A 12,746-nucleotide genomic window follows, 5' to 3' on the forward strand; every position below is an offset into this window, starting at 1 on the left:
GGTCACAAACACGAAATTAAAAAATGCATTTTTGACTTTAATGTATTTACGGCGCAAATTTCTTCTCTTCAAATCAACTTCGTAGCAATGCCCCTCAAGAAATAACCTAAATAATTTTTAAATAACTTATATCAATTAACTATTAACTTATACACAGGAGAGCCAATGTTTGAACATGTATTAATACATAATTTATATGGGACTTTCCATTGGCAGCTCGGGGATGCACTACCCAGTAGAACCAGACATAAAAAAATAAATTTTTGCAAAATATTTATTTACATTAAAACATTGGCATTTTCATTACAAATTCTAAAAAAATATATAAACAAATCCTTATTTACCAATTATACATATATACAAGTTTATTATTAATGGTCCAGTAACAGTAATAATAACGTTCCAACAAATCTAACAGTAACCATTAAAATTTTCTAGAATAAAATAAAGGAATCACTTTAAAAAAAAAAAAAAACAAAAAGTGGTAAAAAAACTAAGAGCTAGTAGCACTACTAGCGTTAGTCGTTTCAGGAACTGAAAAATTATTGACGATCTCAATAAACTTAATCACTTGTTGCACTTTCGCCTGCGTCGCCTGATTGTTCAATTTGATTTGCTCCTTCTGGATTTCCTGGTTCCTCACCGAGATCGTCAGTTCCGAGTGACGGTTTTGCAACTGGGTCAGTTCCGCCGTTAATTCCGTGTGTTTCTCTTCCAGTCGTCGCTTCAACTCGCGCCTCTCTAAAAGATACTGGAATTATACAAACATAAGTTGAACGCATATAAAAACGCAATGGCCGACACCAGAATCAATGTAAAGATATAAAAATGTAATGCGAATATTGGATATTTCAGGTATATTGGCAACGCCGCATTGTATAGGATGTCTCGTTTGGTCAAAGTTTGGAATTAATGGCTTTTTATTTACCATCACTTCTAGTTTTCTAGACAGGAATCCTTGATGGAGACAACTTGAAAATGTACTAATTTAATTTTATTTTTTTATATTACTTTCTAGCCTCTTGACTGCAATATACAGGGTGTTTCAAAATTCACTACATATATTTTAAGGGCGTATTCCTGAGGTCAAAATAAGACTTTTTTTTCCTATAAACATGGGTCCTAAAATGCACCGCCTTCAAGCTACAGCCATCGCAAGACGTGTAAAAAAAATCGGTTTTTTAAAACTGTGTCTACAGTTTTGCATCAAATTTAACGAAATTTGGAATACCCCCGTTATTTTAGGCGGGCTATTTACTTTTTATCTTAGAAATCGTTTCATCATCATCGGTTCACTGTGGACCGTATTATCTATAAAATGATATTTATAAAAAAATTGACTTTTAGCATCATGGCTCGCAAAAAACGAGAACGTAAAATCGGAAAGCACACTGAGGCACAAATGGCTGATGCTCTTGCTCTCAAGAATACGGGAATTAGCCTACGAGAAGCCTCTAGAAGGAAATTTATTCCCTATCCAACACTTAGGAGATACTTCATGAAGCAGCAACAGTTAGGAGACGATGTTCGACTTACTCCAAACTATGAGGTTAACAAAGTATTTACAGTGGAGCAAGAAAAGTCGTTAGTGGAATACATATATGAATGTGCTTATGCTTTTTACGGCGTAACAAATAAAGATTGTCGTAGGATTGCTTACCAAATGGCAAAAAAAAATAATATAAAAATGCCTGCTTTATGGTCAAAACAGGAGTTAGCTGGAATAGAATGGCTGCGTTCTTTTCGTCAAAGACATCCAACCTTGACGCTAAGATGCCCAGAGCGTTGTAGTCTAGCCAGAGCAACCTCTTTTAACCGATCAAATGTGGGAAAATTTTTTGATAATCTTTATAATATTTTGCAAAGAGATCCACGGTTTGCCGATGGGACGCGAATCTTTAATTTGGACGAAACTTCCACTACTACCGTGCAAAAACCTCAAAGAGTCTTGGCACCCAAGGGTATAAGATACTTGTCCAAAGTAACCAGTGGAGAAAAGGGAACATTAGTTATTACATGTTGTATCGTAAGTGCAAGTGGGCAAAGTCTACCGCCAGCTTTAATATTTCCCAGAGTGCATTTTAAACCGCATATGCTTAATGGAGCTCCACCAGGCTCTTTGGGCTTGACAACGTCCAGTGGCTGGATGAATTCAGATCTATTTAGCGAGGTGATGCTTCATTTTGTCAAGCATAGCTCATCTTCAAAAGAGAATCCATCCATATTGATTATGGACAACCACGAATCGCACCTGACAATCAGAGCTATTGATATTGCAAAGGAAAACGGTGTTAATATTTTAACCCTTCTACCCCATACAACGCAGAAAACCCAACCATTAGATGTTGGTATAATGAAGCCGTTTAAAGAATATTATAATGCCTCTATTGATTCTTGGATGCTGAGAAATCCTGGGATTCCCGTTACTATTTATGAATTAGCATCTTTTATTGGAAGAGCTTATCAGAAAGCTATGACACCATCTACAATTACAAATGCATTTCGGAAAACAGGCATATTCCCGTTTGATCGTAACATTTTTTCAGAAGTTGACTTTATGCCTAGCTCCGTCACCGATAGACCTGACCCTGGGGATCGAAACCTATATATTTTGGAAAAAGGAAAATGGAAACCCAGATGACAGAGATGATATTGAAGAAAACACAAACTCTTCACAACGTGACATGTCAAAAGAAAAAGCTACTATATCCAATCAACCAGATGGTATCGAGAAAAACCTAAATATCGAGTCTCCTATTCCATCCACTTCGTATCAACAAAACAACAAAAATATTTTTATATCTCCCAAAGAATTTCAACCACCACTCCGTGCAGCCGCCAGAAAAAATACAAGGAAAAGACGCAAAGCGGGAAGGAGTCTAATTGCAACTGACACTCCTGAAAAGGACCTCTTGGAAATGGAGCAACAAGGTAAAAGACGAATAGTTCCGAAGAAGACAAAGAGAGTCCTAAAGGAAAGTTCATCGTCAAGCTCAGACACATCGTTGGTTTTAGACAGTGATAATGAGACATCAGAAGATGAAGCGTTGCCAGGTATTAAGTTTGCTCTTGAGAGAGCCCCACTTCCTGATGACTTTGAGCTTGTAGAATTTCAATTAAAGAAAAACATTATTTATTATGTGAGGAAAATTTTAAAAGAAAATAAAAATAGTTTTTCTGTAACGTTCTTGCGTAGAAAAGTTATAGGCAATATGTTTTACATGCCTCTTGTTATAGATATGGCAGATATAGATCTAGCGGACATAAAAACTATTTTACCAAAGCCTCATATTGATGGAAGTACCTCAAGGCAAAATTCCTATTTTAAATTTAATGTTAATTTAGGTTTATTAGATGTTCGTTAAAATTCCTATTTTTTTGTAAAAATAAGTTTTTTTTGTTTTTTGTTCTTAGTTTTTTAAAAGAAGTTCTTATTTTTGTTAACTTATTTTTAGAATTTAAAACTTTAAAACTGGTTGTAATTATTGAAAAATACATAATCATACTTCATTCATTTTTTTTTGTTTTTGGTTTACTGTGAACAGTGTAGATGGTTCATTGTACCCACAAGGCGGTACACAGTAAACCACAAAACAGGTTTTAAAAAAAAAATTATAAAGATTAACTCTATATTATTTTTTGTTAAATGGTGCCTGTATTTAATACATCATTATAATAACTAATATAAACTGAAGTTTGCAAATTTTTACCTTCTCTATTCTCTTTAAAAAATGAGTAAAAAATAAAAATGGTTCACTGTTGGACAGTTTACCCTAGTGAATTTTGAAATACCCTGTAAATTAATCAAAATTTTGCTATTTTTTTGTCACAATCTAAAACTAGGACTATCATGTAAATATCCCTTGTCTAGTCGCTCTAACCTTATTCATTGTCTAGGGACTTATAAAACTAAATACTTTTTCACATTTACTATAAACCCTATGTTAAAGAAAGCATGGATGGAGGTAAATTCAGTTCATTAACGGATTGCAATAACTAAGTTTGTTCCGACCATTTTTCGGCCTCAAAGTCAAGGCTTAGGTTTGATGCAATTCAATCGTCTCCGCTAAAATATCAGGTTCCATTAGAACACAGTAAGTCTTCATTTTTTCTCAAAACCACGAACATTATTTTCAGATGACCAATTTGTTGATAATGAAATTCAAGTTACTAGTTCAGAGACTAGTGGTACTTCCACTTCAACTATCTCATCAGGTAATGTCCAGTCAAATTGTCCACCATCAATACAATCAGCGAGTTCTTATTCCATAAATTTTATTCATAAATATTTCTTCATCTTAAGAGTATAGAAAAAGCATTCTTGCTAAGACTAGTCTTACAACTGTTGCTATACTTTGAAAAGCAAGGTATAATGTCGTTATAAGTTATTTAAATTGAGGTTACTTCTGAAAAATGAAGGAGCACATATTGCTTCTCTAAAGTCTTATTATAATGATGAAAGGTTTCAGTTTATAGAAGAGAATCTTAATGGAGTAACTTAATATTTCATTAACTCTCAATTGCTAAATGCAAATCATCTACCGTCTGGTCAGTGAAAGACAAATCCTCTAAATTCTTAAACTCAATTTACAAATATTTAAAGCACTTTTTCCAATTACCAATCTCCGAGAACTCTTCAAGCTATACTTTCCAATATATACCTTTCAATTGTGAACAAATCGAACCAATTTTGGAACACCTTTAATTGCATGCAGACGCTGTAAGTGAACTAGATTGCTGATATGCCTTCATGAAATATTTGGACTTTTTTATGAAATATCCAGTCAAAGAATTTCAAAGTTTGAAGACTTAGGTTACTTAGGTTAGGCTAGTTACTTAGGTTGTCTAGATAAAAAATCCATCCAAACAAATCATGCTCTTGTATTCATGATTTGAGGTCTTAAAAAACCATATAAAATGCTATTTTTTTACACGTCATATAGTTAAGACAGAGGGTTTTCTGGTTTTAAGGCTTGTACAACTATTTGTTATCAAGATAGTACGAATATAGTCACTAAAAGAGAGCTAACTATTGAGTGCACTGATAAGCCAACTTTATATATCACTTTTTTGTTAATGGGCAATTTATTAGTATAAAATCTAATGTTGGTAAACGACTAGTTGAACATTACAGACTTTTATTGTTCCATATTTTATTATTTCATGTACAACTTGCCAGCTTTTATAATTTTTCGACATAAACCATTTCAGGCTATACCAGCTATTTATTAATAGATTATGTCCATATAGAATTTTTATATTAATGATTATTGATTATAGTTTTTATATATATTTATATTTATAGTGATCCTTGAAATATATATAAAAGGATATTCTATTTTTAGAGTTAATATTTTGTTTTTCTGCATTAGCATAATAATCAAACAATTGTATTTTATTTTTATAACTGTAATTTCAATAAACATTATTACTGAGAAAATATGATTTTTTTCATATGACATATGTGGTACATTTAGAGGTTATACTCCATAAATATTTGAGAAATTAAGGAAAGGAAACCAATTAAGGAAACTACAACAAATCCAGTGTTCTTCTCAAATAGATTTTGTATAACGAAAAAGGAAATATGTTGGAAAGAACAAATATTGATGGCAATCGGTTTTAAATTCAAATTTGGCGCCGGATTTGACCACGTTTTCTTTCAAATATGATTGGTTAAACGGGTTTTCAATAGACTTATAGCTTACAAATGTCAAAATTAGGCTGAATAATTGCATTTTTAGTAGAGGGCTAAAATTTCTTCACGTTAAAAAGGCAACCTGCATTTCTCTCTATTTGTGTTGTGTTTTTACCCATTAATCTAAAGACTGTTGAGTGTTGAAGCCTATCTATTCACTTTCTGCGGATATTACAGTATCAGGAAATTCTAGGCATGTCACGATTTCTCAGTGCGATATCATAGATGCTTCTCTACAATCTCTACTGGGACTTTACAGGATATTCCTAAGATCTCAATATTGCACAATAAACCTTCCCGTAATATTTCTGGGGGTATAAAACTGTATTGGGGTCCGATGCGTGTAAACATATAGTAATACGTAATGGTTCTACATTTTCCTAATAACCGAAATAGCCCGCTCGAATAAAATTTCGTAAAATTTTTAAGTTATGTTAATATTTTATTTAATTTTTGCCAACAAATTATTATGGTTTTATAGAAACGGATCTCATAATAGCAAAATTTAAAAAAAAGTGCCAGAAGGGCTCATCACTGTACTGATAGATTAAGACGCTTTAGGCACTACTCTTACCTTAGTTTTCGGGTCCATATCTTCTTTATTGTTACCCATTTGGCAAGAATTTAAAATATAATTAAAATAATAATTTGAAGTAAAACAAATAAAAAATTGTAAAAAACACCGAGAGTCACGGCAAAAAAATGAGGTTATGAAATGATTGTCTTCTTCTTCTCTTCTACTATGGTACTATGCGCGATCTATGGTTGCCAGTTTTTTAGACAGTAATATGCCTCCAAATAGTTAGCACCCTCTATTTTCATTTATTTTTAATTTTTTTCGTTTTCACCGTCTTTTTTTATATAAAGAACATCATTAATATTGTTTTTACCTATATTTTGGTACTTGTGATCAATTGTCAATAATTTTTGACGTTTCACCAAAAAATTAGAAATAATCTCAAAATTAAAACACGGTTTAGTCAATGACAGTACTCGACGTCATTTGTCGTTGTCGAAATTTTGGCGGGGAATTCAAACAAGATGTTCTTTTTCGAATGGCAAAGTCATTCACTAAGCTAGTTCGGATTATTAATTTTAGGACGTTGTCTATGTAATTACGTTAAAAGTACAACTGAAATTAGGAAGTCCAGAGTATCACCCAATATATACTACTCGGGTCTATTTACGGCTTTTCATCACTTCAGGATCTACAGTGGTGTTTATTTACAGAACCATTTAAAAAAAAAACGGGCATTCTGGTTATTTTTAATATTCATGTACGGGCTGCGTATTACCATTCTTTACTATTATACAGAGCAACTGTGCTCCGAAACGCAGTGGAGAATGGCTTAGCAAATACGCGTATGCTTAAATGCCATTATTTACTGCGATTCAGCACATCGCCCAAATCGTAATACTCTGAATCGCAGTAAAATTTGGAAGTAATATAGTCGCGGTATTTAAATACCAATTTTTACTGCACCCCAGCCACTTAATTAAATTTTATAAGTTAGAATATTTTTACTGTATCACTTTAACGAACGGATATTTCAATTTGCTTTCTGCAGTCGTCATTAAAGAAAAATGATGCATGATAATCCAAAATAAGAAAATGTATTTTTCAAAGAAATGCGTATATTTGATACATCGTTATTATAAAAAAAATATTAAATAAACACTAAAAGTCTAAATAAAAATAATTTTAACATATTTTTTATAAGTTTAGAGCTGTTTTCTCGTGGGGTCCTTTGGTTTAAGACTATATGTCACAGTTATCGATCGTGAGAAAATTAACTTTTTAAAACAACACGCTTATAGTATACAGACTGTCACAGATAAGATTTACAAGAGGACCAAAAATGGACCAAAAATTTCATTTTTCGGCAAAAAGTCATATTTTATAAAAATGTTTGCTTGCAAAACAAATATGATTCACAAAAAGAAAATTTGGTTTATTTGTACAGGGCTCGCAAAAACTTCAAAAACGTGATTTTTTTCCCGAATAAAGTACCATTATTTTTTTTTGTTTTAAAGCAAAATGTCATAGAAAAATGTATTTAGAATAACACTTTCACTAAAATAATGTTATTTTAAAATTTTAAAGGCAGTCAACATTTTGGGAAAACAAGAAATATTGAATATGGAGAAGGAGCGTTTGAAGAGTAAATTATTAGATTTTATTCTTATTTGTTGCTATTTCAAGCTGCAGTAATATTATTTTATTTGTAAAATTAAAAATTAATATTTCTGAAAATCATGTTTTTGTTATTTTTGTAAACCCTGTACAAAAAAATCAAAATTTTTTCTTTGTGAATCGTATTTATTTTACAAGCAAAATTTTTTTATCAAGAATGACTTCTTGCCGAGAAATGAAATTTTTGGTTCATTTGTGCTCTTTTAACCCTATCCGCCGAGGATAGTCTGTATATTATCTTGTTACGTTTAAAAATCTATAAATGTCATTTAAAATTTAAAGGTTAATGTCTACCGTGTGATTTAGCATTTGGGATATTTTCTGTGATAAAGAGTAATACGAGAATATACGAGAGTTTCGTTTACGTTTTTTAGTAATTGCCCCTTTCTGAGTTGAGGGTCTTCCCGACTGAACTCTCTTGGCTCCAGAAGTAAGACCTGGTCTTTTTTTACGCCTACTAATTGATCCAGGTTGCACTCCTATATTTGCGAAATATCGCGTTTTTCTAACCCCATTCAATTTTATAATTGAATTTGTTAAATCAACAGATCTATTTTCTGTAGCCATTTTTGTAAGCCTTATGAAATTTAAATTTAGCTCTTCAATAGCGGACAAATGTTTCTTTTCAATAACTTCGCCATCTTCCGTTTGCGTAATGGTTATTGAAGATATCTCATGATGACTTTCTTCTTTATTGCTGTTATTATTTTTGATATCACATTCCTTAGAGCTAGCATCCATATTTTCAAAGAAATCTTCAGAAACGTCATATCCGAGACTTAGCTTAGCAAGTGTTTTTTATCATTTGTAGTTAATAACGGAGCATTTTTAAAAACTATACCACATTTTTCTTGAACAGCACAAAGGTGTTTACAAAACTTACTGCTAGAGCCATAAGGACAGTCGCACATTGCTAAATCGATATCCACTGTGTATATTAAAGATTGGTCTGCATTACTACTTACTGAATACATGTATTCATTAATTTTCTCTACATTCATATTTTGAATTTTGCCACAAAATTTCATTTACAGAAAATTTATTTTTCGTTGATCGATTATTGCCAAATAATAAGATGTGTATTTTAGGGTATGACTCAAAAACATTGACTATAAAATCAACTAAGGCACACATATTAAATGCTTTGCATCGTTGTAAAACGATGTCTTTGAATCTGCGTATTGAAGATTCTACGATATTGTTTGTTTGTTGAAATTGTTGTTCCCCCTCGTCATCACATTTTTTCTAAAACACCATTCTTCCTTTCGTAGCCAAAATTTGTTTACATAAGTTTTTAGGTCATATTTCTGAACGATACTGTCATTCATAAATTCATTAAAATAGTCATTGGCCTCTTCAACTGTTAAAGCGTACATGATATTGAAACAACTTCATTACATATCTTCGGTTTTCTTTCAGAATGTTATTGTAGCTATCCCACAACCAACGTCAGAAAGCCTGGCAAACATGAAAAATGCAAAGATATAGAATAGGTCTTTCATTTTTCGACGTAGAAAATACAGATAATAGAGCATTTCTTTCCGCTGCGCTATCGTCTGTCATAAATACTAGTGGATAAGGGGAATTACCAAAAGAGTCTTCTGGAAGAGTTTCTTTTAATAAATTGAATGCTAGGGAATAATTTGCTTCGGTTTGTGCGGTGTGTAAGATGCAAGCTAATGGTATAGCCCCAATTTTTAAAGCACTAAACATAAATGTAACGCACATATTAGTCTGGTCGCAGGGACCACTAGAGTCTACGAATACTACTTCACTGGAAAACCATTCTTTATGCGCACGTAGCATTATTGGAGTTAAAATGACAACAATAAGTGGATTTTCTCTTATTGCTATTTTAGCCATTCCACTTTCCCTATATTGGATAGACTTCTTTTGTAAAACGTTTAACACACTTAGCTCGTCACGTCCTCCAAAATTAGTGGATCGATTCAGAGTATTACGATTTGGGCGATGTGCTGAATCGCAGTAAACAATGGCATTCAAGCATACGCGTATTTGTTAAGCCACTCTTCACTGCGTCTCGGAGCACAGTTGCTCTGTATAATAGTAAAGAATGGTAATACGCGTACGGGCTCGCAAACAATTCCACTTCCTTGTTCCGTACTGTAGACCATCTTATTTAGTTCACTGCCCACTCAATAGTATCTCATCCTCACCATCAACAAATATTGTGCACAGTTTGGTTATTTTAATTTTATGTCACAAATCCTATATTATCCCAAACCAATAAATAAATTAACTAAATGATGGCTTACCGGTCACTTCTTGCGGATTAACTAAACTAATGGTCATGGCGGAACTTCCTCCGTTGCTCGAAGAGGTTGAGGAACAAGTCGAGGAGGAGGAGGAGGAGGACGAAGAGGAGGAGGAGGAGGCGCCCCCGCCGCTACTGGCCGCACAACGCGCCTCCGGATGTCGGTTGAGGCACTTGGGGCACTGCGTCGGCATTTTCGCGAACGGCCGATTGTGGCAGCTCACGTGGAACCCGCTCGAACATCGTTCGCATCTGGACAGTGCACCTAGAACAAAACGCGCTGTCGCCTGTAACCCGACAGAAAAGAACCCGTGTCACTAACGGATTTACTAAATTCCGGTTTATGAAGATGATGGATGATGCAAGAGCTTATTAAACGGATCTCTGATACAATTTTACAATACAATACTTTATAGCGAATTTGAATTTGAAAAACTGGGCTTTTTGACGAAAAACAATGACAAAAAAACGAGGGGCCGTTGAAGCCCCCCCAGCTAGCACGTTATGTAACGTGCTAGCGCATTGCGTTATGTAACGCAATGTCTTGCTATACCGAAGAGACCAATCTGGCAAACCCTTGTGCAAAGTTTCAAAAAATGTTAATAAGCGAATCTTGAATTATTCAATTAAATGTAATTGCAAAATTAGCAAATTTTCGGTTCAGGTAAAACCAAACGGGCACCAGTAAAATGAATATTGTCACTGACGTGAGGAAAAGTGTCAATAAATCAGTGACAGTCGATATTTGAAAACAAGTATGAATTATTCAATCGACGAAAAAATAGCCATAATTAAGTGGCATTATGCGGGAAACAGTTGTTTTAGAGCAGTATCTGAAATGTTTTCAGTTTATTTCCCCACCAAGCCCATTCCATCCATTTCAACTATTAAACGTATTATATTATACGTCAGTTATATATTATCAGTATTATATTATAGTATATTAAACGTCAATAAGTTCGAGTCCAAAGGTACCGTGATAAATAATTGTAAATGTTCAACTCAGGGTATCGAAAATAGATCCGAAGAAAGAGAGAACAGAGATCTTAATATTCTACTGAGTGTGGAGGAAAACAAGATGGTTAGTACGAGGATTCTTGGGCAAGAGGTAAATAAACATCATACAACGGTATTGCGCACTTTAAAAAAACCCAAATATTATTCGTATAAATTCGAAAAACATCAAGAGCTGCAGGAAGAAGGAGTGAAGAGCGAAGAATGGCATTTTGTTTTGAAATGATAGAAAGAGCAAATAATGATAGGAATTTTTTAAGACATATTTGTTTTACCGATGAATGTACAGGGTGAGTTTTTCAAAGCGCGGAGTAGTATTATGCATTGATGATATTATTTATCGATGACGTGCTCCTGGACTATTATTTGGTTAAGCATTCTTCACATTTTAAAAATATTTTGGACTATACAGAGTGCTCCGAAAAAGCAGGGCACTACAAAAGTTAATTTTTTTAAATGGAACACCCTGTATTGCAAAACATTTTTGAATTCTTTGCGTAATTACCAATCTTTTTTGATAATGGTTTAATATGCCAAAAATTAATAGTTTAGGAGATAAATCAAATTTTGTTAAAAATTTAGAATTTGCACGCATCTCTTTAATATTAAAATTTAGCACCTAAATTTTGAATACAGACTTAATTTTTATCATCAGAAGTAAAATAAAGTTACTTTGATATGCGTGCTATGTAAAATTATTCATTTTGTTATACAGGGTGTTTTTTTTGAAAGGCCAAACTTGCCCAACTTTAAATATAAAAATCTCTCTTATTTTAAATGAAACACCCTGTATATTTTCATGTCATCTAATAGCTTACTTAAGAGCCTATAAATTTTATTAATAATGTCCTATCTCTATATCTAACAGTTTTTGAGATATCATGGATTTTTCTGTTTTTCTCCTGTAAAAACTGACAATGCCGACTTAAAGTTTTGAAGCACCTCGTATTTTTTATGTATCCATCAAGGCGCCGTGGAAACAAATGAAAAAAATCTCAATAACAAAAAGACAGTTACATTAGTTAATTAGAGATTAATAGATAGATTTGTTTTAAGGTGTTTTTTAGATATTTGTTTTCAATATTAAAAATGAATTATTCAAGAAATGAATTTATTGATATGATTTTTGTTTTGGGTGAAGCAAATAAAAATTGTCTGCTAGCTCAAAGGCTATATAGAGAAAAATATCCTCAACGGCGCACACCCGATTCCCGCAGTTTTCGCGTTGTTATGGACCGATTTATGACGACTGGTAGCGTGGATCTGCCAAAACGTAATGTTGCTAATAGGGTGGCAAATGAAGGTAAAGAACTTGAAATTCTTTTGCAAATTGAGGAGGATCCCCACATTGGTAGCCGTAGGTTAGCCTTACTTTCTGATGTTTCGCAGACAACGGTAAACCGGACAACACGGAAATATAAATACCACCCATATCACATTAAGTTGCATCAAGAACTTCACAATCAAGATTTTCAGCTACGTGTAACTTTTTGTGAATGGTTACTTCGCAAAATTGAAATTAATCCAAATTTTGTTAACTATATTATGTATTCCGACGAGGCGAC

At 33.1% G+C, this 12,746-nt stretch overlaps 1 protein-coding gene across 5 annotated transcripts in view; it reads right to left on the minus strand.

The window, feature by feature from the left end:
- Nucleotides 1-256: 256 nt before the first annotated feature.
- LOC126738292 (PHD finger protein 21A-like) overlaps nt 257-12,746 on the minus strand; it is a 45,093-nt gene continuing 32,603 nt past the window's right edge. For 4 of the 5 annotated variants that reach the window (XM_050443545.1, XM_050443547.1, XM_050443546.1 and 1 more), the window contains 2 exons: nt 10,169-10,432; nt 257-741 (listed from right to left, as the gene is read on the minus strand). In XM_050443545.1, coding sequence (XP_050299502.1) covers nt 494-741; nt 10,169-10,432 — 512 coding nt within the window. In that variant the 3' untranslated portion in view covers nt 257-493. Of the gene's footprint in view, nt 752-10,168; nt 10,433-12,746 lie in introns of all 5 variants that reach the window. The other variant, XM_050443549.1, reaches the window with a different exon arrangement.

This window comes from Anthonomus grandis, chromosome 7, assembly GCF_022605725.1.
Source record: "Anthonomus grandis grandis chromosome 7, icAntGran1.3, whole genome shotgun sequence".
NCBI classification, from domain to species: domain Eukaryota; kingdom Metazoa; phylum Arthropoda; class Insecta; order Coleoptera; family Curculionidae; genus Anthonomus; species Anthonomus grandis.